The 27,141-nt window shown below is 31.8% G+C and overlaps 5 protein-coding genes across 7 annotated transcripts; 3 read left to right on the plus strand and 2 right to left on the minus strand.

Annotated features, from left to right (window-relative positions):
* Nucleotides 1–2,316: 2,316 nt before the first annotated feature.
* Nucleotides 2,317–4,338, plus strand: Bma-hpo-12 (Uncharacterized protein; the record flags this gene model as incomplete). Of its 2 annotated transcripts, XM_043074535.1 has the most annotated exons (8): nt 2,317–2,436; nt 2,815–3,013; nt 3,234–3,358; nt 3,443–3,551; nt 3,645–3,707; nt 3,793–3,884; nt 4,007–4,094; nt 4,226–4,338. In XM_043074535.1, 8 exons carry the CDS (start codon nt 2,317–2,319, stop codon nt 4,336–4,338), a joined length of 909 nt encoding a protein of 302 aa, XP_042930469.1. The 2 variants fall into 2 exon arrangements, with proteins under 2 accessions (XP_042930469.1, XP_042930470.1); XM_043074536.1 differs by lacking the exons at nt 2,317–2,436; nt 2,815–3,013 and having other exon boundaries at nt 3,296–3,358.
* A 1,348-nt stretch (nt 4,339–5,686) lies between these two features.
* Nucleotides 5,687–8,218, plus strand: Bm8554 (Uncharacterized protein; the record flags this gene model as incomplete). Of its 2 annotated transcripts, XM_043074537.1 has the most annotated exons (8): nt 5,687–5,773; nt 5,874–6,092; nt 6,168–6,348; nt 6,484–6,597; nt 6,691–6,769; nt 7,008–7,104; nt 7,413–7,574; nt 8,111–8,218. In XM_043074537.1, 8 exons carry the CDS (start codon nt 5,687–5,689, stop codon nt 8,216–8,218), a joined length of 1,047 nt encoding a protein of 348 aa, XP_042930471.1. The 2 variants fall into 2 exon arrangements, with proteins under 2 accessions (XP_042930471.1, XP_042930472.1); XM_043074538.1 differs by lacking the exon at nt 5,687–5,773 and having other exon boundaries at nt 5,982–6,092.
* Nucleotides 8,219–10,735: 2,517 nt separating this feature from the next.
* Nucleotides 10,736–13,742, plus strand: Bm6312 (Uncharacterized protein; the record flags this gene model as incomplete). Its single annotated transcript, XM_043074539.1, has 9 exons — nt 10,736–10,846; nt 11,329–11,430; nt 11,818–11,901; nt 12,134–12,244; nt 12,344–12,525; nt 12,647–12,702; nt 12,795–12,988; nt 13,210–13,453; nt 13,621–13,742. The coding sequence occupies 9 exons, from the start codon at nt 10,736–10,738 to the stop codon at nt 13,740–13,742; spliced, it is 1,206 nt and encodes a 401-aa protein (XP_042930473.1).
* Nucleotides 13,743–16,226: 2,484 nt separating this feature from the next.
* Nucleotides 16,227–20,974, minus strand: Bm5203 (Uncharacterized protein; the record flags this gene model as incomplete). The annotated part of the gene is made up of 8 exons (XM_043074540.1): nt 16,227–16,328; nt 16,449–16,502; nt 17,146–17,471; nt 17,845–18,175; nt 18,601–18,884; nt 19,262–19,519; nt 19,766–19,828; nt 20,905–20,974. The coding sequence occupies 8 exons, from the start codon at nt 20,972–20,974 to the stop codon at nt 16,227–16,229; spliced, it is 1,488 nt and encodes a 495-aa protein (XP_042930474.1).
* Nucleotides 20,975–23,779: 2,805 nt separating this feature from the next.
* Bm1904 (Uncharacterized protein) lies at nt 23,780–26,088 on the minus strand (the record flags this gene model as incomplete). The annotated part of the gene is made up of 6 exons (XM_043074541.1): nt 23,780–23,858; nt 23,978–24,040; nt 24,484–24,601; nt 24,834–24,964; nt 25,520–25,628; nt 25,824–26,088. 6 exons carry the CDS (start codon nt 26,086–26,088, stop codon nt 23,780–23,782), a joined length of 765 nt encoding a protein of 254 aa, XP_042930475.1.
* Nucleotides 26,089–27,141: the final 1,053 nt, after the last annotated feature.

Genomic DNA, 27,141 nt, shown 5'->3' on the forward strand with positions numbered 1-27,141 from the left:
AAAAAAAATGAAGCTCTAACTTATTCTCTAACCAATATTTGGTTCTACTTCAACAATAGCCAAACTGATATGCCTTTTCCTTATTACATAATGTTTTGGCCAAGTTGGTCACTTTATGTGGAACATGAAAAACGAAAAATGAATGATCGATGACAATGACAAATATGGAATTTTCCAAAAGTATGGAGAACGAATGAAGAATGTTCCCAGCATATGTGATCGTCCTCCTCTTCTTGATAGGGCACTTTTTTTTATTATCTTTTTTTGTTGAAAGTCAAATAATTTCGCTGAATGAATGTGCGGACTATTATCGCTAAAATATGTTTTGCTTTTTTTTGTTTTTCAAAAAAGAAAGAGATGTGAATTTCTGATAAATGGAAAAAGAAGTTAGTAAATGGTGTTATGCTTTTCATAAACGGTAAAATTTTTTTGAAAACTTTTTCTCAAAATAAAATCACAAAAAAACAACTAACTAGATGAGACCAACAGAAATATGTGAAAGTAAAAGTAATAGTAACAATCCGTTGCACTAGCCAAACGAAATGCGGCTAAATGAATGTTGACAGGATAGACGGGGTGAGGGGAGAGATAGGTAGGTTAAGAGGGAAAGAAGAGGGAAGGGCAGCAGGTAAATGAGAAAGAAGACAAGGAGGAGGAGGCAAGGACATTCATTGTAATATGTGTATACGGTTGAAGACAGCTCAACAATAATGACAAGTGGTAATGTGACATCCATCGGTAAGGAAAACGTGACAGAAGGACAGAGGACAGCTCGCGTCACCAAAAAGCAAAAGGAGGATGGGTATGAGCGTCTCGATATTTTGTCGCTTATATTGTAGCGGTAATTACAACCCAACTTCCTCTGTATCTCTTATTCCACTAGAGTTCGGTTAAATTTTGACCTCAACTGGCTAGTTACATGCTAAATCCCATATAGATGGATATAACGTCTGCCGTTACCTGAGCAATAACAATTAGAATAAATTTTAAATTTTAATGAGACTTTCAAGAAATTATTTAAAAAAAAAAGGGACTGGATAAGTAACGTATGCTTGTTTACATACGTCATCATCCAAAAGTTATTTGCAGCTATTTTGAGTGATGACGTATGGAATTCAAATAATGGAAAGCACGACAGCTAGTTGTAATTAATGAAAACAACGAAAAAACTGATTTTAATTTGGCAGTTAAGCCGTTCAAATTTCTTCTTTTTGTTTTATTATTGAAGTTAGAAAAAAAAAAAAAAAAAACATTATAGTGATAAAGATAGGTTAGGTGATACAAATTAGTATCGAACATTTCAAGATTTTTTTCTTGTTTATCAGCTTTATTTATGAAACTCACCTACTCCATTTTGAATTCAATCGATCTAAAATTTTGTGTGAGTTTCTTATGCTCTTGCAGGTAATAAATGTTGAAATAGTTGGGTATATTAGTTGGAACTCATTAATTAAAATCAAATTTAAATAACTGACAAGTTTAGTGCGAACTAAAAAAAGTGATAAAATCGTTGAATCATTAAATAGAAAGTTGCAAAGAATGACCCACCAAAAATTAAATCTTTTGTTTACAATGTTTCATTCCGAATAGAGAGAAGGGAAGAAAGAGAGAGAGAGAGAGAGAGAGGAAGGAAAAAAGAACGGGAAGAAAGCTGTTGTCCCGTTTGTCGAACGTTTCAAGAGGGGATTTTGATGGTTTCTCGAGCTTGGGATTTGGAGTTGTTTGGAATTTAGAAGAAATCAGAATTTAAAAAATAAAGGAATTAAATGCAATGCATTCATTTTATATTATTACAAAGAATAACGTTCAAATAATGAACAATAAACATTTAAGGTGCTCAACATTGGGATAAGCTATCATCGAGGTTGAAATGAAAAGCTGACTTAGTTCGAGATGACAGTACTAGATTCAAATTTCAATAATTATTAAGAAGTTATTTGAAATTCTTGAAATTTAAAGCGAACTTGGCACCGAGTTCCGGAATTGTTTTTGTTTCAAGAAGGTGGCACAGGCACTTAAGGCTTTTTTATCGTATTTACGCATTACTGTGGATATGGCGATGGAGTTTTTTCAAACTTTTCAGATTTTCTTAACTAAAACAATTTCGATTTAGATACTGAGTTTTTCCAGAGTATTAGAAGTTAATGAAATGGCATATCATAATTTTTCCACTTACACCAATAAAACATGTTGTTCAGTATTTTAGTTTTCGAGGGAGAGAGAAAAAAAGCACGTCTTAAGAATAGTGAATAAAGGTATCAGTAAGCTGTGAAAATTATTTAAAAATCATTTGTTGGAAATTAATAGTCTGAAAATATGATTGGATATGGTACCCAAGAATTGACATCGGTTGAGTACAGTGAAGCGGGTTTGATTACTGGAGTTGCGACGAGATTTCTTGTACAACCTCTTGATGTTTTAAAAATTCGATTTCAAGTATGTAATCAGTTCAGTTACATAGCAAATTGCTTTTTTTCAACCAAGTTGTTTAGTACAGCATGTCTGAATAACAAATAGCTGGCTGCTCATCATTTTATTTTATTAGCACATTCAAAAGGCTACAGAATTGTATTAGGGGACCAGACTAAGATAAATCTGGAACTGAAGTAACAGTAGTGCAACTTTTAATATCCTGAAATCAGTTCAGGTAAAAATTCTTTAAAAAATGTGTCTGTTTAGAAATAAACTTCATATAGTTGTCCTTAAAATCAGTATTGGACAAAATCCTAGGCATTTATAGGTTATTGTAGTTTTTTCTCAAAATGTGACATAATTGCTTTTCTGTTTGTAAACTTATTGGCATTACTGTTTAAGGTGCAAAGAGAACCAACATTCGGTAAAAGTAAAGGACGGTATCATGGCATCTTTCAAGCTTGCTCACGAATTTATAAGGATGAAGGATTAGTGGCATTCTGGAAGGGTCATGTTCCTGCTCAAGGATTATCCGCCGTTTATGGAATTGTGCAGTTTGCCACTTTTGAGTTCCTTACTGAACAGGCAACTCAATACCCTCGTATGTTTCCACAACTTATTCGGAAAATTGTGTAGAAGAAACTGATAAAAAAATATTGTGAATACTCTTACTTTTGATTTTCTAATTTCATACCTTAATTTAATCTGAGAATTTCAAATAACAAGTTTTCTGGATTTGTTTTATTTCTGTTCACATATTACTTTCAGCAGTCGTTTTCCCCTTCTTTTTCAGTTAAAAATTTGTGAAAATTTATTTTAAGTTGCAAATGAAAATCGACGAATAACGGATATAATATGCGGAGCGTTAGCTGGATGTGGAGCCATGGTTTCCTCATTGCCGTTTGATGTTATCAGGACAAGATTAGTCATTCAAGACCAGCATAAAGTACATTTCTATTGGATTAGTATTCCGGTCTAACCGTAGTGTGCAGATATTAGAGATACAGTTTAGTAATTATTAGGATTACAGATTTATAATGGGATGTTACAAGCTGTGATCTTCATTTGGAACTCGGAAGGTTTCCGTGGTTTTTTCCGAGGAATCACTCCATCTTTAATTCAGATTGCTCCTTTTATTGGTTAGTCATTGAAATAATTCGGAATTCTATTGTGTTTTAAAGTTTATACCTGTTTCATTTTCAAATTAAGGTAAATAACTTTCTATTTTGCAGGCTTGCAGTTTTCCTTATACAATGCTCTGAGCAATTCATGGGAAAGACTTCCATATTACTTAGGTATGTCACGAAGTTTCTGGGTGCGAAATTTTGTTGTCACTCTTTCCAAACTTTGAATCATTGAATCTGATAGAAAAATTTTCAGAATCTTTTGGATCGTTGTGTTGTGGTGCCTTGGCTGGTGTAATATCGAAAACAGCGGTGTATCCCTTAGACGTTGTGCGACATCGTTTACAAGTTTGTTTTAAGTTAAGCATCAAAATTTCTGTTAGAAAGAGCGAATAGCATGAATTTTATATCATGTTATTAAAGGTCTATTGCCGAACTTAATTGTTACTTAATATAATTAATTTGTGTAGGCGCATGGCTTCGGTCGTTTCAATCAATCACCATGGCATTCGATGCATTCCACTATTACGACCATTCTGAGAGATGAAAAAGTTGCAGGTATTAGTTTTTTATATTTTGGTTTAGATATTTGTTATTAACTTTTTCCTTCTATTGCAGTTTTTTGGTTTTGGTTTAAGTATTTGCAATGTCTTTTTTTACAACCGCTTTCCCAGTGTTCCCTTCTATAGGACTGTTCAAAGGATTATGGCCATCACAGCTCAAAGCTGCTTGCAGTTCCGGTTTAGCCTTCACGTTTTATGAAATTTGTCTGAAAGTAATGCAAGATCTCAAATCGCACTAATTCATGTGATGATACTCTTTATATTGCTTGATCAGTTTTAGTTACATTCAAAGTTTATTATAGGTTGGATGTTTTTAAATTATGACTCATATCACATGGTTTGTATAATTTAATAAAGGTTTTTATTGTATCAGAGGAATAAATTATCTAGCCTTAATCATTTGGAATAATAAAAAAATGAATGGAAGAGTTCGTTCTAAATATGAGACTGTATGAGAATATTGCAGTCATAACCGTTAAGATTTGAGTAAGACAGAAGTCTTATTTATTTTTTAGAAATAAGTTAATAGTCATACTAATACTTCATCTCTGTCTTTTGTCCTGTGTTTCTTATCAATAGAACAGTCTGGATAAATTTTGTTATTCTTTTTCATTGAGTGAACGCTCGTTGTTTTTGTATTTTTTCTGGGTAAAGTCTTTATCGATTCCGTCATCTCAGTTGTAATTTCTATATATTTTGTTTCGAAACATGGTCAAGGGTACTTGATGCATCTGGAGTCTTCAGTGACTTCTAGATTATATTTGTACTGATCAAATTCAACTACATTTCCATTTTTAAGTTAATGCTTATAGTCACAATTGTCTTATATTATTTCTTTTAAAGCTTTATAATATATTTATATGTTTGAAATTTGCAAAGTATAGTACGTGACGCATATTGTTTATTTGATAGTACAAATTATGAAAATTATGCGAGGTATTTTTTGTATTGTACGAATGAAAAACATTTATTTGTAATCTGTTCGCTTGATCATAATGAGTGTTACTACAGCTTTATCTTTGAAAATTCGTTGTTGAAATCCCTGGCAGCTTCTACGTATATCGTTAGGAATATGTAGCGATGTAGTGAGTCATACTACAAATATTTAAAACAATCACAGTATAAGGTGTTAAATATCCTAGTCAGTTCCTCCGGCGAGCGAATTACTATTAGTTGTACTCATACTGAAAAGGAAAAAGCTTTATTTGAAAGTTTCATGTTGGGATTAGGTTCGATCGAAGAAGTATATGTTTCCGCACAAACGGACATCTGGTTGCTGTGACCAGGATTTTCGTTTTAGTTGGTCTCGGAGGTTTTCTTTTTGAAGAGAAAGTGCGCATTCTTTGTAACTCACAAGGTTTCGCATATTCTGACATAAGAGCTATTCAGGCATGTAAGGAAGACGCGAGTGTGTGTTAACCGTTTGATTGATTTTCTATAGCTTTGGATTTTGTAATTTCAGGTCGTTTAGAATAATTTTTGGTATTCAAGTGTATATATGTCTTTGTGCAGAACTCTTCAGATTATTGAGGTTCTATTGCGGAAATTAGGAATTAATGTCCAATTGTTTTTACGTTGCTATAATTGATGGACATTTCTGAACTGCAGTCAGTCTCGCTGGAAGTTGAGCTCGATAGTGATATATATCCATCTCCTGCTGCTATCACAAAAGAAGTTTTTTTATGAAAAATCACAATGCAGATTACTTATCAGTGTTTAAATACTATAGAATATATATATATGAATTAAAGGCGCTGGGGTTCTATTTTTTTAGGATTATGGAGAGGAATCGATTTCTTTATTCTCTTTCAATAGTCCTCCTCCATGTGCATGGGATTTGGTCCCGGAAATTTCCGAAAACATTCCCATTACTGGATTACCAATGCGTGGATTACAGGAAGTAGAACTTTACCTTAATCCTCCATCACGTGGTTCAATGCTGAATTGGGAATACGTTGCCGCTGAATTTGGTTTTTCTAATAGCAGAATCATGGTTTGTATAATTTTATAAAATTATCAGTTTTTTTTTTTTTTTTTTTTTTTTTTTCTTGATTGAAAAACTTTCTAGCACTTGCGAACATCTACAAACCCGACTGCGGATGTGCTACTAGAGATTATTCATCGTCCTTTAAAAAACTTACTTGATGTATTGGCAAAAATCAATCGAGTCGACGCACTTTTATCACTCCAACCTTATCTTGAGAATGTGGTTGGAACTGGTAATACGGAAATATCGAGTTCTGATTCAGGTTTATTTTATTTTCGCATTTGATCATGTGACTAAAGATTTAGTCAGCTTCATTTCCATAGTGAAATGATAAATTAATTTTAGGGTAGTTTAAATTCAGACTTTCGTAAAATTAAACAGAAGTATTTTTTTGCAGGTGCTTATATGAATGCGGCAAAAAGCGATGTCCTTATATATTCTTCATCTTCGAGCAGTAATTCAGTACGTCCTACTGCGTCGAATGCTAATACTATAATTAACAACCAAAAATGTAATCTTTCACTCTCAATGAAGTTCTTAAGACATTTCCAAAACCGAAACATATTTCTCTGAAGGGATATGAAAGAAATTTGATATTTTACAGTTATTTTGGTGACACATCATGAATTTGTTACAAATGTTGCGTTGCGGAAAAATTACAAATGGTTTCTGAAAAATTTGAGGTGATGATAGATTTTCTCTTTTTTAAGATAGTAATTGATTTCCTCAGACTCTGTAATTAGTCCATAAAATGTATGTGGTAATTCTTGAGAAATCTTTAATCCAATCTCCCAATTGGGAAGTATGAAACATATTTTTCTCCCCACATTTTACTAAGTCATTCTATGAAAGCTGAAATGTGTAAGCAGATATTATAATAAAGGGATTAGCAACACCTTTTCATAGTTCTATTTATTTCAGGAAGCAAGCTAGGGAAATTAGCATGTCAGTATTTGATATTAACGATTACTTAGAGGCAAGCTGCCAGTTCGAAGGCCTACATACTTTATTTGCTGATGTAAGTTCTTGTTCAATATTTAATTGTTTGAAAAAATTCTGGGCTTAATAACAAATATGAAAAACTGTCCAATTAATCAAGCAGTTAATGAAATCTCCCTCTCGTTTCACTTCCCAGTTTGTTAAAGTATGGGATGTCATGATTGGATTTGATTTTTTATATCCATTCTTTATATGATTTTTTTTTCTCTTTTATATTTTCTGGATTTCGTTTTAAATTATCCTCTCCCTCTATGATTTATTCCGGATGTTGGTTGGTACTTATTTAAACAAAACAAAAAAAGTTGAGTAAAACCCCAATCAATTTAGGCCTCTCATATTATTTGTGTTTTCACGGATGATTATATGGAAATGTTAAAATCAAATGGAAAGGAACAAGTAGTGACTGTGAAGCAATATTTGCATAAACTTATGAATGGTGAATTCATGGAGCAAGGAAGTAACCAACGTTTTTGTGCCGTAATTTTTCAGGTAACCAAAGTATGGATTTTTTCAACTGTTTATGTTATGTAGAAGGCAAAGGGCAATGTTTAGCAAAACTTTCCAGTTTCTGTACTTTTCTGCTACGAACATCTTTCATGATACGAGAGATGGGAAAATTAAGTAGTGTCGAAGGACGAAGGACTCATTCGGAAATTTCAGTCATTTCCAAAAGGACACTACTTGGCAGCTTTAGTCAGGCAGTCTAATCGACTAACAGTTCAACTATAATAGTTTGGCAACTGTGCTGACTGTAAAGCCGGAATGAGTTGATGACAGCACAATTTTTACTGAATTGTTTTTTAAAGGAAGATACAGTAGCTTACGATCATTCTTTTTTCTTTTGTCTAAAAAAAAGGATACTACTTGGCAGTTATGGTAAGTTAGTCTGACTAACAGTTCAATCCTAACGGTGAATTGGTATATCAATAAATGTCGAAGCGAACGAAGTTATATACAAAAGAAACTTCTGATGTATGAAAAAGTACAAAGGATAGAGTGGAAACGCCCAATTGTTAATATTTCAGGGAACAGGGCGTGATATGCTTCCCCTTGGCTGGGCCAAGAGTACACTAGTGTATGAATTCCCTGCCAATCATGTACAGCTGTTTCGAAAATTGTTTGCAAAACACTGAACTGAACTAAATGCATATATTTTCAGTGAATTCAGAAGAATGAATTTGTGTGATTTATATCTTTCATGTATGCCTGTTGTCACTCAAATTGGTAAGCTAATAAATTATATACAAATTTAAATGACAAAACGTGCTTTACTAATTAAAATATTGTGCAGTTTACTAACTGAAAATATTGTGTATTTGAAGAATTGAACCTTGAGTGAGCGATGCAGAAGGAAACAAAATATACATGCAGAATTATGGTTACTGCGAAAGAGGGGCTATGGGTAGAATAAGTCTCTCACACTTCACCAAAAGCACTGACCGTGGCCTTATCATTTATGATATTTTAAGAGCTTTTGATTTTCACCGAGAAGAGATTTAAGCTGATTATGATTCCGACTTCCTATGATGTCAGTAGGATTTTACTCGCTTATCTTACATAAATTGTCAACTATTTCAACTTAGACTTGACTAGTTCGACTTCTCAATACAAGCAATTAGAAACCATATGACAGCTACTTGATATGATATGTGTACGTGATATCCACAAGTATACTATGGTGCGGCAGTTTTTCAATCTAAACCCATTCAATCGTTCCCAGGCAACCTTATTCGTGTTGTCGTTGATGGTATTACTGTATTCTATCACCTTATTCAACTTATAAATTTAAAACAGAACAAGGAAGAGACGATTTCGCCACTTTGTTTGAAATCCCGGAAGACAACGAAAAGAACCTAAGCTAACTGGTTCATAGATGTTATGCATAATTAACACTGGATAGAGTTAAATAAATTTCCGCTAAAAGTAAGCTTTCTGAGCTCTATATAGCACTGGACAATAAAAGAGGAAAGGATAGGAAAGATAAAAGGTGATAGGAATTTTCGGATATTATAGCAAAATCCTGATGCCTACGACGTCTCGGGGTGTTTTCGGGATGAACAATAATTATGTTGTAGCATTGTGACAAGTGGTTGAATTTTGTGCTGGGAATTGTTTTTTTTTTTTTTTTTTTTTTTCACTCTTTTTGCCTCGAATTTCCCTTTTCCAGGAAATTTGTTACTAACAGGAATATCTTGTAAATCCTTCGATGAAGTCAAAAGATGCACAAAAGTAATACCTAGATAGAAAGACCACAAAATCTTACAAAGTGTCGAGGTAACAGGTTTCCCAGTAGCAAGACAAACCACTTATTAGATTCGCAAAATGGCCACAAACCCAAAGGCGATAGTAAGCTTCATATCGACTGAAGTGAGTGTTGAAAGAATGACGAAGTTGACAGATGTGGCTGAGAATTGAGAGTAGGAGTTATGGCCCAGTGGTTAGTCATTTCTAATTCCTAAATTATTAATGTATTTCTTATCATCCCATGTTTGTTTGGTAGCACATTATCATTGTACTGATATATTTTTCGTGTTCTACCAACGATTTTCATTTAATTTGTTACCAGTTTCTTCACTCTTTGTTTTGTCCATGTAACGCATCGAAAAATTTTTTTCCATAATAAAGATTTTGTGGTTTATTTAATTTTAGTTAAAGTAATCAGGTCTTGGCTAAGTTTTGTAGTACAAGTAAGACTGAAATTATGTAACGCAGTAAATATCTCACGTTGTGGATTTGTGAATCTAATCTAACAGATGGCTGTTCATATTGTTTTGTTGCTTTTGCTATTAGAAAAGATCAATTTTACCGCTGTTAATTTTTTGAATAATGCAATTGGTTGTTTAAGAATGGATTATGATTATTTTTGTAGAATTTTAATAAAATATATCCATATCATTTCGGATTACGTCAAAGGAGTCAACATGAAGATAGGATGAATAAATTCAAGCTAACTGATATATTTCAGGTTACTGTATGAGAGACATGTGGCTGTGAAAGTATATGTCGATCGGAAAAAATTAAGTCTTCAACTCTGTAATCTGCAACAGCACACTCTAAATTTTGGTGACAACTAAACGTTAACATTCTATATTCTTTCCTGACATTATCGCAATTACATTGAACGTATGTTTATTATTTTGTTTGTCCTTCATTAATCTGCTAAATGCTTTGTCATACCTCTCACGAATACATTGATTTTAATATTTGCAAGATGAATTATGAATTACTGTAATCCTTTAAAATCATCTCTCTTCGGTCTTGCACATTCTTTTTTACCTTGTAAGGATATATTTGAGAACAGTTCATTAAGCAATACTTGTAACGTTGCGAGATGATTTAGATCTGCAGTAGGTTTCACCGAAGACTTAGTAATTCATACTTCGACATTATTTTTTGGGATTAAAGGTTTGAGGTAAATAATATTTTGTTTTATTATATATACGGAATGTACATTAAGATATTCCTTTATAACGTAGTTAATTTCTCGACTATATATTGTTGGTAGTGTGACTTGTATTTATTTTATATGTCTTTTTTAAGCGCAGAGTTGTAAGAGGAAAAATTATCTTTTAATTTATAAAAAGTAACTCTTGCTTGTAATGATTTCTTTTCTTCAGCTAATCGCGTTATTCACTGCTTTGGTAACAGAGATGAGTAAACAGTTGTTCTCCTCGAAAGCGGATAATCGAATAACTACTGTGGTCGCTACACCTGGTTATGGACCGGATCGACAAGTTGAAGTACAGTACTCCGATACTAAGGTCATTGATTGGAATTTATGTTTGCTGAAGTAAAAAATAATGCTAAATTTAATTCTAGTCTTCGTGGAAACAATGAAATACAGTTATATACATACCAGCATTTGTATGATGCTCAGGGTTCATGGTTTTTTCGTCCTTTGTTGGATAAGAAAGACCAAAATTATCATCTGTATTATGAGATTAATAACATAGTCCGAAGGATAGTAAACAGTACCTCATTTTGGCATACTATGATGTACTTTTTTTTTGTTCTTTATCCGTGGTAACCATTGCCCTCAGTTAGAGAAATTGTCACGTAAGATAATGGATTTTGTGCAAACAGAATCGCAATAAGTGATAAAATCTAGCAGTGTCAAAGTATAGCGGAAAAAGACATTGATATGACACTTCCAAAAAAAAAAAAAAAAAAACGAATTTAATTTCTGAAGTTCTTTTATATTAGTTACTTATTTGGTTATTATTATTTACCATACCATTTGCAGGTAATAGGCAACGGTTCTTTCGGAGTGGTTTATCTTGCCAAACTTGCTGATACTAATGAGCTTGTTGCGATCAAAAAAGTTTTGCAAGATAAAAGGTTTAAGGTAAATTTTAATGAGTGAAATTCAGTAATTATTCATTATAAATGCATAATTTTTCTGTTATTACGTGATATTTCATGTTTCTGATGAATACCCATACATTTCATTGCAATGGAAAACTTTAGTCATAGTGGGAGCTGAATACTATGAAAGGAATTTACGGGAAAGCTTCTGCAAATAAGTATGCTTTATTCATATGATTATTGCTGTAAAGGCCTGTATTCTCGAAGGATATGCAGTGTTCGATTAATGGATTTTTCTTTGTTCTCGATCTTAAATTGTCAAAGTTTTGTTTTTACTGTTGTCTTATATGGACGTTTGTTTAGTCGTTCTTGTATTAAATGAGTGATAGATTTTGAAATTAGAAATGTTGAAGGTGAAGCTTTTCAGAATCGCGAACTGCAAATAATGCGCAAATTGGAGCATCAAAATATTGTAAAATTGAAATATTTCTTTTATTCTAGTGGGGAAAAGGTATTTCATTTCATACGACTTTTATCAATGCTTTTGTATAGTATGTTTTCATCACATTGTATATCACACTGTTTCTGTTCTTGTACACTTTTTTAACGTTTATATGGTGGAATATTACTTCTGTGATAAACCACTTAACTTAGATAGAGGTTGGTAATTCTTCTGTTCTCTTTTGATTTGTTTTTTTTTTTTTTTTAATCTAGTAAAAAATGATTTACTTCATTTGCTTCAGAAAGATGACTTGTTCTTAAATCTTATACTCGAGTATATACCAGAAACTGTTTATCGTGTTGCACGGCATTATTCGAAACAGCGACAAATAATACCTGCACTTTACATAAAGGTGAAATTTAAATAAAATTTGTAATTACGGACCTTTTTTCCAATTAAATTGCATCGACATATGAAGTTTAATCGGTGTTTCAAAGCATTCATGTTACAGCTATATATGTACCAGTTATTTCGAGCATTGGGATATATCCACAGTTTGGGCGTTTGCCATCGAGATATCAAGCCGCAGAATTTATTGCTTGATCCAGATTCAGCAGTGCTGAAGCTTTGTGATTTTGGTTCTGCAAAACATCTTGTTAGAGGGGAACCGAATGTGTCCTACATTTGCTCTCGGTACTTTTACCAATGTTGTTATGCTGGCATATGTTTGTTTTTTTTTTTTTTTTTTGTGTAAATTCATGTTTTCTTCTGTTTTATTTGATTATTTTTTCTGCATATACTGTTCTATTTTTAGCTACTATCGTGCCCCCGAATTGATATTTGGCGCGACGGACTACACAACGAGCATTGGTAAATACTTAAATATTTCATTTTTTCATATTGCTGTAAAATAGTATTTGAACATGGAATCAGTTTTCCATCGTTAAAGTTTTTGATTTCAGATGTTTGGTCGGCAGGAACGGTGCTTGCGGAGCTTTTGCTGGGACAGCCAATTTTCCCTGGCGACTCAGGTGTAGATCAGCTCGTGGAAATCATTAAAGTGTTGGGTACACCCACACGTGATCAAATACAGCAGATGAATCCAAATTATACTGATTTCAGATTCCCGCAAATCAGAGCTAATCCTTGGCAACGTGTATGTCTATTAACTCATTACTTTCTGTTTTTATATTTTTCGAAACTAAAGTTGTGTAATGTATACTATCATTCATCATTATCTTAATGTTACTGGATTACATCATGACATGAAGCTAATATATCATCTCTTAACCAACACAGATCATATCTTTACAATGAAGTCATCACTCGTATTATTCATCAGTCATGTTCCAGGAGTATAGAAACTCGTAATTTCAGGTGTTTCGTCCACGAACTCCCTCGGAAGCGGTCGATCTCGTCTCACGTCTTTTGGAATATACGCCTAACGCTCGGCTGTCACCACTTCAAGCATGTGCTCATACATTTTTTGATGAGTTACGCCATCCTAATTGCAAACTGCCAAATGGTAGACCAGTGCCACCAATTTTCGATTTCTCTGAACAGGAATTGCGCATCGAACCTAATCTTAATGCTGCTCTTTTACCTCAGAACTCAGCAAGAGGTCTGGTATTTTTCATTATTACTAAATTTGTTTAGATTATGTTTAGTTTGAATTTCTTCTTAATGAATATTAGAACAAAATCTTCATTAATTTAGTTGTTCGTGCTTATGATGTTTTTTTATCTGTTTTTTTTTTTTTTTCTGCTTTACTTATTTGTTGATTTTTAGGACCATCAACGGCAGCAGTAGGTAGTTCATCATCGTCACCAGTGGAAGCTTCATCAGTGGCAGGGGCTCCAAGCGGTTCCACTTCAGCTGTTAATAATGAGCCAACTTCCACGGATGCGTGAACCTCATACAGTGAAAACCTGTTTATGAATTTTGCTGCAAGTCTTCTGTCGGTAATGATAATTGCTGACTTCTTAAAATCTCTTTCTGTCTTTGTTACTTCTTGTGTGTGTGTGTTTTTTTTTTGTACATATTTACAGGTAACAATTAAATTTGACTGAATATTGAATCTAATTTTTTTTTTTTTTCAAGAATTTCGCTTTTCATTTTTTCAATTTGAAATTTCATGATAAAACAATATTATTTTATTATCCTGTGGAATAAGTCATTTGTGATCCAAAAAGGTGATCCTTACGTGATTCCGGATGGTTTCGGATTTCAGATGTGATTTTCTTTTATTACATTTTCGCTTGTTTAAGTTGCTTTTTTTTTCACTTTTATTGTGTATACGCAATTGTAAGAAATTCTCTTCAAGGGAGTGGATCTGCATTCACGAAAAGCTTAATAACTTTTTTGTTTGATAAATTTTTGGTTCGACATTGTATAACTGTGCAGCTCTGTATGATTTAGATGTTCTGATGAACTCAAAAAATTTCATCTTTCTATGGTAATTTGCACTGCATCAGCTTTATCCATATGTTGTCGGCAAATATTTCACTGTTTATTCTTACCCATCAATTTCTTCATAGAGTAATATTTTAGAATTATGTTATTTCTTTTTGAAAACATGTGGAAGTAAATTTGATAGCTGTATTTCCTTTAAAGTTTTTCCACATTGCATAATATCTTCATTTTTTATCAAATTCTTGTGTTCTAGAACTTATCATTTGCTCTGAAAGAATTATAAAATTTTTGCAGTTCTTGTAGTGCATTTTTTGTACTTTAATAGATTAATATTATTAGCACGTGCACCTACTTATACATATTCTGTTCAGTTCTGGTTTTTGAGCAGTTTCTTTTTAGTTCATTTGCAGTTCATATCTTGAAGTAAAGCAAAGAAACTCTTTAGAGTGTGGGAAGATGCAAGTTTCTTTTTTTTTCCTTACACTAGCATGTAATATGTGATCAGTAATTTCTTTAAGTGAAATTGTGGCAGAAGTATAACTTTTGCAGTTGGTGATTATTACTGCCTGCTTTCTACATGTACTACTGCTAATTAAGTTTTACTTTAAAATCCACCCATTTGAACAATAATTTCTCCATTCGTAATTACGTTGTGTTTATACATATACAAATATTTTGCTGTGCTTGTCGCATTTCATATCTAAAATGTGACCGATACTTTCTGTATTTTCTCTCAACAGCAATACTAAATGATTTTCTAACAATTCTGATCAGTTTAATCGTTTCTAGTTTCAGTCGTTCAAATATTTGTTTCGAATTGTGTGAAACATGTAAGAGCTCAATTGTGGGCTGTTTTTTTTTTTTTTTTCTTTTTTTTTCTTTTTTGTGTGACATATAAAGAACACCACAGTTGTAAATGTTTCTTATTCTATAGAGATTCCGTACCTTACCCCGTTTTTATGAATCGCATTTTCTGTCTATTATGGTTCTATACAATCAGAATATTTATTAGATGATATTACCGGTTTATTTAGCAGAAAAATTACTACTAGTTGCTTATTATTCATTTCGAACGTACTTTCTGGTTTATCAAATTGAGTTTAAATCAGTTGTCAGAATATCAGCGCGAGTGTCCTTCCAGTCCAGTGCAATTTATGACAGATCTCCATTGTTGTAACGATGAGAACCCCATCTCTTAATGTTAATAAGCATCTTTATTAGCTTTTATTATATGTAGCAGTGAAATTAGTGGAAATTTAAAGTCCTTTTTTTTTCGTTCCCTATATTACTGTCCTGTAAGTATCATGAAGTTATCGCTATGTTATTTATCGATAATGACATTTAGTCTAGTTAATTTGATTTGATAGGAAAACTTTGGCAGAGACGGAGACAATGTAATGCGAAATGTTATCAATAATGTTAACTTCTTTGAGTCTTAAGTATCGTTTGTTATTTACTTAGTGCTGAGATTCGTGCTATTCTCTTTTCTGTAAGTGTAAGCAATACTATATAAGCATGTAAGGTATTTCAATGGTAAGGATGACTTATGTAAGACACTGTTGACTGGGTAAAAAGAATTTAGTTGGATTTTGTTCCGATTACTTAACTAATTACAATCGAGTTAAATTCATTGGTGTAATGGGTTTTTGAGTAGCCATGCAGAATAATGAAAGTCTGAAATCCTTTTTTTATTGGAGGGGATTGTGCTACGTACTTCCAACTGTATAAATTTAGTTTCAAATTTGAGTTGAAGGTGTAGTTTCAAATGAAATTACTCATTACTGAAGAATTTTTTACCCAAACAGTCCTCTGCGTTTACCACAATCTTTGTTTAAAATCAACATATTTATCTAAAATGTTTTCCCAGAAAATTCCTTTAAATTGTATTTTTTTTTTTGCATATAAATATTCATTGATAAGAATACGGACAGTTATTGAAGATAAAGATTTTTGAAAGTGCGCAATAAATTTAGCATAACTCCTCAGCAGATAGGATCGTTTCCATCCAGATCTCGACTCAATCGTAATGGAACGAAACCAATATCACCTTGATTTGGACCATTGTTTTCAGCCGAAACATATATCTGTATAAAATATTCTTTCTTTAAATTTGAAAACTTCAACTGAGATTTCAATATTTAATTCAGTGATTTAGCATTAAGTTTTTCTGAATGAAACGAATGCTATGAAATTACTGAATCAACCTTATACGTTCCAGTCGGCAGTTCGGTGCATTGAAAATTCCATCGTCTGCTTTCCTAAGGAGATTCTAATAAGTGATTTGTATTTCAAAGCAGAGATTGTAGAATTCGTAAATTCTTTTCAGTTTCCTAATTATAAAGGCATAAATATATGTATATATATATACTTCAAAAACACCACAAATCAAGATTTCATTTGAAAAATGAGTTGTTTTTGCTTAGAGGGAGTTCCAAAATAGTAAAAGTCTATTCAATTTACTTATTCAAGCATAAAAACTCATTTTAAATATTGATTCAGTAGTAGTAATGTCAGTTAAACTTGATACTGTAAACACCTAATAATTGATCAGGAAAAGAGACTTCTATATAATTTCTATAATTTTAATGCTTGAAATGGGGACAGTTGGAAGCCATGAGCAAATTCCAGTTTTACGACTTACAAATTTTATTCATCACAGATTTTGTAAAGAGCGATTGAACAGCTTAATTTATGTGATATAAATTGCATTTGTACTTATTTACTGAGTGTTTTTTATTTCGATGCAGAAATTATTTCGCATTATTTTGACATCGTAATTATAATTTTTTCTCGAATTAACATGCATCTTGTCTGCTACATAGTTACGTTCTAACTGCAGCGCATTTTGCACTAAATTTTTACTTTAAACAGTTTAATGATGAAGCAGATTTCGTTCATTACCTGTAAATGGCCATCCTTAGGGATACCAGTTTTTGAGTAAAAACATTTTTTGTTAAATTCATCTGTACACATTGTGAAGCGTGCTCCTTCAACAGCAAAATATTCATAGAAGCAGAAGTGCACTGGATGTGTCCAGGTTGAAATACTTAGCATCGGGCTGATAATCTGTCGGATAGAATTTTCGGAATTACTGTTATAAGATGCTACAAGGAATGCATTCGTTCCAGCAGGTGGTACCATAATACCGCTCAACGGATTTGAAAAGCCGTCAGTTCCTGTCGATGCCATCCATCCAGAAATGCCTTTTTGCCATCCACAGTATTTCTCTGTAGATTCATAATGCTTAAATTCTAACAAACTGGCTATAGAATACTTGGTAGACAATTTTACGGAAAGATACTACAAGAAATTGTGCGTGTTTCTGCTAGGTAGTTGAGATGTATAACATTTCATCTCATTTTTATTTCTTCTTATTAAAGATGATGTGCGAGTTATTTGTGAGCAACAGCTAGTCTAAATGATGATGCAAATATTTCGACTCGATACGACGTAAATGCAGTAGATTCTGCTTAGGGCAAAGTCTCAACGTCTTTTTCTTTTTCAATACAAACTTTCTTAGTCTTCATCAGTAGTGGTCAAAATTTGTTTCTTTTTTTGATGGGTAAAAATATAAAAACAATTGTCACAACAACACCTTACCAGCAGGATTGCAGGACAGTTTCAAGCATTCAAGCATTAGAGAATCTGCTAATAAAGGTGATGCGAACTGTAGTATGGATGACTGCTGTAGATTGGACATTTTTTGTGTGGGACCTAATTCTTGAACTTCAACAAGACTGTTGCTAGAATCTTGGAAGTTATGCAAAGGAATCAATCGTTTAGCTTTTTGTTGCTGTGGTTTATTGAAATTTTTGGTTGTAAGTGGTGTTGTTATGATGCAGTCTGGTACAAGATTACCACCCACAATGATATCCTGTACAAATATAGCACCGCCATATTTTCCAACAAAATTATCACCTACTAAAATAATCTGAAATATAGCAATTTTAAGAAAAGTTCAACATATTTCTATCACTACAATTTGAAAATTTTCGATTTTTCATATTGAGAGATTAAATTGTTAGCATGCAGATATAATTTCAAATAATGGACGTTACTCTGTTTTCAAGAAATTTTGCGATATTTTGAAGGGAAATATCAAGGCAAGATTATTGCTCTTCAAATGACAAAGTGGAATTCTGATGTGATTAAAATTTAGTACTATAATTTTATTAACTATGAGTTCAATTTTAGATAGAAAATCTTTTCTTTCTTTGCTTATCAGTATGCTTCTTGCTTATTTGGAAATAAATCAGTCTATTTTTGAGCACTAATATTATCATAAATACATTCTTCTGAATTACATGCATGCTTAATTCGGGGACTTTTTGACCAGTCATAAAATTTAAACAATACCTGGGCAGGTGTAGTGGGATCACGTGGTTCGGGTATGTTCACAGTAACCGGCATGCCATTTTGTATAGGAAACAAGATGCAATTTGAATGGGTTTGATCGATATTGGTATTACGACTACAAATCTGTAAATTTGGTTGTTGTTGAAATGGTCCATCTGAAGAAGATCGCCAAACTGTAGCGGTGAGTTGCAGTGGTAATATAATACATGGCAACAAATCGGAAACAAGTTGTCCACTACCCCATGTACGGTGATTACCGGATAGAAGTACTGCTGCTGATGCATCTAAAAATGACTGAAATGATTCGGTGAAGAAAAAAAAAAAGACTGATTTAGTCATTGAAGAATAGCTAAACGATCAGCTATTACATTGTTTATAGTAGATAGTATGCATTACTTTTATCTGTAGATTTTATATGTGTGTATTTGAGCTTTTCAACAATCAAATAACGATTTTTTATAATTTACCAAACGTTCTGAATTATCGAAAATTCAACTGACTGATAAGTTAAATGAAAAATATGAAAAAGGATTGCAATTGGTATTTGTGGCTTTCACGAGACTAATGAACATTCAGAGTTATAAAATCATCGAAATTATATTGACCAGGTGAATATTGTTACCTGGATCGAGATTATATACCGTACGGATTATTGTCTGACCTGGATGATGAGTTGTTTGAAGCATACTGATCCATGGTTCTGCTTCCGGAGTGGACAGCAACACTTTCCAGTCCAGTTCATCTTCATTCGTATTGGACCATCGACAATTATTATCAAATCCATGACAATTCAAGTCAGAAGCCTCCTGTACAACATCCAAATTTTCTTGTACATTTACTGGTGCAGTGAGCAGTGATAGGTACTCATCCTTTACAGCATTAAAATCAGTTGCGTCCATATACGATCGTAGACGACCAGCTTAAATTTTCACTTTTAATTTTTTGAATCTTCATACTTCCTACGAAATGTTAATCGGAAATTTTGTTAGATAACAGAAACTAAAGTGAAAAAAATTATGGGCAACATTGAAAAAGTACAAAATGGTTAAAACTGATGTTCTAATTGGTTTTAAAAATTTGTACATCAAGAAGCATTAAATGATGCCAACCGTATTAAAAGTTTTTGCAGTATTTAGGGATTTAGAAATTATTACAATAAAAATACCTGACAGAGCCAGCGGATGGTGTGGATAAGTTTCATAATAGACTGGTGGAAAGCATCCATTACCTGTATATTAGATTAATTATCTTACTTCTATGTTGACAAAAAGTTTGACATTTCAAGTAAAAATAAAAAATTTTCTAAAAAATCCTTAGATAAAAAATATCTCATAATTTTTTTTTCCATAAAAGTGTTTGTTGCAGCTGCAGAATTTTCCCTTTTTTTGCGTTCAATATAAAATATCAATGGCAAAATAATGTACAGTTTGACTAATATCAAGTTATGACCTTTTGTCTATTTTTAAAGTAGTGATTAAACAAATGCAACTCCAGCATTTTGTAATTAAGGTAGAGTTAAAAGTTTATAAGTTAAAGTAAGCTCCTATAAATATTGAGCTAAAAGGCAAATCATTAAAAATAACTTATTGAACAAGCATAACTAGAAAACATATTGCAATAACAATACATTTAATTTTACTTCTTATAATTTGCTGATAAAGATATGTTAGCAATTTATGGATGATAAGCTTGCAAAACAGGGATAGAGTAAAAGTAGCAAGAGAATCAAACAACTCAATACATGAAATTGTATTTTATCATCCAATGGTCTGAGAAGAACAATAAGTTGGCAATGAAATATAAATATTTCTATATCGGTGGAAAAATAAAACTTCTGAGCAACTTTTCGGACACATTTAATTTCTAGATACTTGCAAGAATTATTGCTATAATCTTTATTGCCACTGATTTTTTCGTTTAGGAATTCAAAAAATTTTCGGACTTACTCTACTTTCAAAATCAATTTCACCATCTAAAAATTTTAGTGATTTGTTAATTAACATTTCATATTAACACGTGAAATTAAGGAAGTGATAAGAAATGTTATAAGAGAAAATGAAAATGAGAAAAATATTTTCACCTTCATATTTGTATTATTAATATGTGTTGATCGTAAAATGGTGATGATCATGATAATGATTATGATGATTTTTGTAGTTGCTATCGCCATTCTCATTATCATAATAAGTAAATTTACTATTATTACCAATCATTACCTTCCCCTTAATCAATAAATTTCAAATTCATCCATGATTATTTCAATTTTAGATGTGTCAAGAAAAAACGAAAGAAATTCTAACTCACATATGAGTAAAGAAGAATGGAAGTTGTAGAGAAAAAAGCAAATGGTCAGTGGTTGGTGAAACACCACCATTTCATGCGAACAGTATCGTTTAGTTCAGTTCAGGAATTGAATCACCACTGCCAGCTCTGTCCCGTCCAATACTCTTATCGGATATCCATTAATTTCACTCCCTTTCCCTCCCCCTTTTCCTCTTACCCGTTATCCGCCCACCTATGGAATGCTTAATCATTATATATTGCATTTAATCGGGAGCATTTAAATATTTGTTCGTCCAGTTTAGCTGAATTTAATGCTCGCGTACAATATTCCCTTTTCCTCCTTAACTTCATCATCTGTCATCGTTCTGTCCAATCCCTTTTCCTTGTCACCTCAATTCATCCTTTCTCCTCTTTCGAATTCATTGACCATTACCTTTAAAATTCCATTAAATTTTTTAAACACGAAAATAATCAGTTTTACTTGTCAATATTGAATACTTTCGGCAACTTGATAAGCATTTTTCTGATGCATTAGATTTTCCCATTAATGATTGAAACAAAACCCTTATGTATTTAGTTGTCATTTCAGGATTTCCGGGCATGTAAAATTCAGAATTGTAGGATAAGTAGCATTCAAAATTTATGAAACCAGAATAATTCACCGCTTGAGTTTTACTTGAAATATTCATGTCCCCATAAAGGAGATGAAGGCAAAAGGGTTCATCACAGAAGAGGTCAATGAGGTTCTCTTTTTCGCATATTCAACACTGTCACGAAGGATCTCTGACTCTATTTCATTGGTCAACGGAAGAACTGGTTAAACCGATTAACGTATTCGAGTCTAATTCAGAGAAAGAAAAGAAAAACACCCTTACATTTAAAATGTTCACCTTCATTTGGAAATATATATATATATATATTTGGAACAGTTTGGTATGCTTTTGGAAGACAAATAGGAAAAAAAGATGGGAAGTTCAAAAATATGCATGCATAGATGGCGCAAGTTGAAGCATGCAGTGATTATTATTATGTGCAACAAAATTTAAGTGAAGTGAGAATTTTCTGAATTCCTCTAAACTTTAGACTTCAACTTCATACCGAGTATTACAAAGAAACAGAAATGAACAACGAAACCCATGCCAATGATTTTACTGAACATCAATTGTAGCAGAAAATTAAGGTACGCTTTTCAGTAATTTTAATTCGTCAATAATATGGTTTTTGAATTAGTGGGAAAAGCATTTTAAGAAGGAATTTAACAACGGCTAGTAGAACATAGGTAAAAGATGAAAAGGATAACTATGATGTAATTACTGTTTAAGCTAAGGCATCAAGAAATGGGCCATAAATATTTTCATGTGATTTTAATAAACATGCCTTTTTTTTTTTTCAAACAATTTCAAACCATAACAAGATATTAAAAATGCCTGATCGATTCTTGCATCTTGCATAACAACGGTAAAAGAAATATTCCGGATGGGAATACCGTTCCTTACCGGACATCTTACTGTAGATCGTGTCTTTTCTTTTTCTTTTTTTCATATATTGTATATTGATATATGTAAAAGGTGAATGAAGTGTAAACTGCAATCTTTTCAAATATATTTATCAAACTGAGATCAACCATAGAAATTACGAAGAAAAAAAAAAACACTGAAATCATTTTACATGAATTTAGATTTGATATAGTTATAAAAGCACTAATTCTAACAGGGCAAAGTAACTCTAAGGAAGCATTGCAACCGTAAACAAATACATTCATGTATCATATGAAAGGTTGTAGGATGCATAAACTTTGGCAGTGTATTTTGACAGAAAATGTTTGGCAATTTAATTGAAATTTTTCCTAATTCACATTAATATTTTCAAATTCTAACCTTCCATATAAGTATATGAATCAAATTTCTGACTAACCTAACATTACCGCATCATTTCAAGCTTCTCGTTTATTACAATATTTCTAGAATTTGAACGAATGACTAGATGAGTATAATACTGAAACTTTGTTGCCCACAAACTCGAACATATATAGAGAGGAATAAATATTTTACAAGGAGCTAATTATATATAGTTACAAGGAAGTATTTACTTATTCTCGCCTTCATTCTTTTAAAATAGATTAAAAATTTGAATATAGTCCACATGACATTTCTGATTTGTTTCCTCCCTCTTTGCTCACCAAAAAATATGAAAAAATTATCGAGACTTCCTAAAAGGTATTAAATTAAAAGTAATGATTCATGCATTAGTTAAACTAAGCAAAAGTAGAAATAATATATATTGAAATGAATTTTACTTTGCATTTTACGTTTTGATGTTACAAGTAAAATGTTAACATGACGACTACATCAAAACAATGAAGAAATCATTTTTACCTTATTAATTAACAAATAAAAATGCCTGGCAAATTTAATAGTATAATTTTGTGAAGGAAAAAAAAAGAAGATAAATAGAAAACACACAGCCTTTTCACATCAACAAAAGCGATGTGATCAAAAAAGAGGACATTATTAATTATTTGTTGAAATTCTTTTTTGTTCCCGGAAGAAAAGGAGAGAGAGAGAAATATTCCAGTAACAATTATGAAAACTGATGACAAATGCAGTAACATCCTTAACAACCAATTACATATGATATTTTAAACATTAAAGCGCGGATGGGCAAAATAAACTAATATGAAAGAAAAAAGAGAAGAAATTTACTTAGGGAAAGCAAAACATTTCTAAAATGTATGGTTTTATTCAAAATTTTAGTCATATTTTTGTTACAAACCGTTGAATATTGATGGAAAGTTTAAATTCAATCAATTTTCCGAGAAAATTTTATGAGATTAAGCTTTTTTCTTTCTTGTTTTTCCATTATTTTAATTATTGGAACGTCGGAAAAAAAAGTCATTTTACAGTGGAATCAAGCAGAAACATAGAAAAGCTAAAAATGTGACAACTGGTGAGAACCAAATAACTATCGCACCACATCTAAAATTATGGAATTAATATTTTTGATGCTAACATAGCTTTTTGATCTTTTTTAGCAATTTTATGAGTTTTCCCTGTATTACAAAAGCGGACTATCATCAATTACGTTAATTACTTACGTTTGATTGGCAGGGCACTTTTTCTCACAAATTTCTCCATAAAATAAATCCTTGCAACTGCATCTGAAAGCATAAACAATTCACTGCGTTCCGTTTATTTGGTCAATAAAAAGTACTGAAAAAAAAAGAAACATTTGGAGAATTTCTGAAACCTTATGGATATTTGCCCAATAAACTTACATTTGAGAAAGATTAGAAATCGTCAGTAAATTAAGAATATTCTTTTACAGTTAAATTTAGCACACCAGAAATCCCTCTCAAATATTTTTCAAGTGCCGTGGCTAAGAGGATGTGGTACATCCGCATGAGAAGCTAAAATGACACATAAACGAAAGTAATAAAATGTTGGGATGCAAGTAAAATGTATTATTTATTGCATTTTCCTTTCAAATTATACCGAATAGGTAAGGGATCCGGTCCGGAATGCCTTGAATTGAGTTAAAAAGGAGAAAGTCGGTAGTGTTGTGAATATTGTTCATTTGAAAAAAGATGTAAATGATGAGAACCTTCCATCAATAACTTCACCATCATTCCTACATTTGATAATCTTATCACAATTATCGCCTTCATATTCATCGGCACAACGACACTTATCACCCGCATTGCGCCATCTCCTTTCATGCTCTTCAAAACATTCAAAATGAATAATAGCTTTGTTATTAATTAAACCATAATTGGTATGAATAACCATAAATAAAGGATCGAAAAGAATATTAGCATATCGACGCATTTTTTTTTTCCTTTCCCTCTCTCTAACAAATGCCTCATTAAAAAAAACTTCAAACTTGGTAATTAGTTAAAACTTGAATTAAATGATATATAATCAAAGCAAATGTGAGCGGAAATATCTGGTTACCTTTCGGAGCCATACGCCAACAGGCAAGTCGTTCGCAATTTCGTCCATCCCATGGGGCCTTACACATGCATTCAATCTGTTTAGAGCCAATAGCAATCGTTCCATTATGTTGGCATGAATTTGGTGTACATCTAAATATTGTTTCTGTTTTTTTTTTTTTTTTCTTCTAAAGTTTTCCAGTCCGAAATCGACAATAGCAAGAGTGATGTCTCCATAATCACTTAGAATGTTAAGGACATTAAATTTACATCAATGTCAAGGTGGCACTTTTTCAGTCATTTCATAAATTATTAGATTTACTTAGAATTATTGGAATAATGATAAAGAGAAATTAGAGTATTACGGATCTTTCATTTTTTTTTAATGTACTGAAATCATTTTAACATCAAGAATGATTAAATTGGAAGGATTTTTTTTTTTTGGAACACTTGTAAATGAAGTTTCATTGCACGAGAACAATTTTACCTATGATGCCAGTATTCATTCTTTTAGTTCGAGAAATTAAAAAAAATCTCCTTACGGTAAAATCTCTGAATATGGAAGGATATAAAAAAAAGAAATTATTCAAGGATTTACATTACAATTTCGAATTGTTAATTTAACTGACAAAATTTTCACTTTTGTCACATAATTGAAGATAATTATGGATGTAAAAATTAGCAATCTGAATAGAAAACAAAGCTTACACGCTGTTGTATAGGGAGAAACCAGTTGGACAACCATAGTATTCATTACAGATAGGCCCCTTCCATCCAGGCTTGCATTCGCATTTATTATTTTTCATTCTTCCATGCACTAAATATGAAAAGTTTATTTTAGAGTTTTAAATTTTAAAATTGTTGATGTGAATCATTTTGTAATTTTTTATGAAAATCTAAGTCACGTTAAAAATATACTCTGTATTATGTCTTGAATTAATCAATGCTAATAATTGCTTAGCTATAGGGAAAATTTCGTCTAAATTTTGCATTGATATTACGAAAAATTCACCTCTCAAAGTACGACATTTGATTTCTTCATATTCGGAACTGAACTCTTCACCACCAGCTTTAGCTTCTGAATATTTATCACATTTTTCCAGACTTCCATCTATGATTCCATAACCATAGTAGGAATCCAAACTACAACCTTCTGGTATCAAATTAAGTGGGACCAAATCAACGTATGCATCATCTTTATCCTTATGTCGCTGTTGACATATTATAATTGGCGCTATTGACATGCACACTAATAAGTGTATCGCTCCAAATTTCATTACTGGAATTTTAAAAAAAATAAAAGAATTATTCATCAATGTTTAGTAAGAAAAAAAAAAGCAAATAAATGCGTAAACGTACGATGGATTTTTTTTTTTAGCATGAATAAAACGAAGAATAAATTTCATTACAATTATAAATTCTTATCAAGCTAACTATCTCCTTTGAATCGAGAAATATGAAGTAAAAAATTTATCACCTTAAATAATTACATTACTCATTGACATCTGTGAAAGTCGTATTATCATTGATTACATCATCATTTAAATGATGTAAAAAAAAAGAACAAAAAAAAAAATGTTCAACAATAAGACACTTTTTTTTCTTAAAACAATTTTTAATGTATGAAAAATAACGAGAAAATAATACATTTTTAAATTTTGTTTTTGGCTTAAAATGAATGGTAAAAAGAAGTATGAAAAACTCTGTGGAAATTTTAAATAAAGTAATATATGCGAGAGAATCATTTCATCTTTTCCTTCTTTCCTCTCTCTCTCTCCCTCTCTTGATGACGATAATAGTGAATTTAGATCAATAGAAAAGCATGAACGGATGTTAGGAATAAAGAAGGAGGGAAAAAAGAGATAATTAAAAAGATGAGACGAGCTAGTTTTATTTTAAAAAAGACAACTGAAAAAGGTTGCTAAGAAATGAACTAATCATTACAAATAAGTATTAAGTAACTTAAATTCACAATAATTATAATAGTAACATCAAAACAATAATGAAAGAAAGTGTCGGAAAAGCGGAAAAAATATTTATTACACATTAAATGTTTAGAATAATGTTAAAGATTCATTTCTATGAACCAATTCGTTATTCCTTTGTTATTTCTCATTTTTGAAACAGCGAATCCTTTATCTAAACCTCAAATAGTAAATATACATCTGTCTTCATTATAAATGTTAATTTGCTAAGCTAACCCACTTCCTATATCTTTAAAAATCTTCTCTAATTAGTTGATAAAATAGACACGATCGGTGGCAGTCTTCTCAACCTCCTATTCAATAATACCATTTATTCCTCCGCTGTTTCGATTATTCAACTGCATA

Source organism: Brugia malayi, assembly GCF_000002995.4.
Source record: "Brugia malayi strain FR3 genome assembly, contig: Bm_v4_ChrX_scaffold_001, whole genome shotgun sequence".
NCBI classification, from domain to species: Eukaryota; Metazoa; Nematoda; class Chromadorea; order Rhabditida; family Onchocercidae; genus Brugia; species Brugia malayi.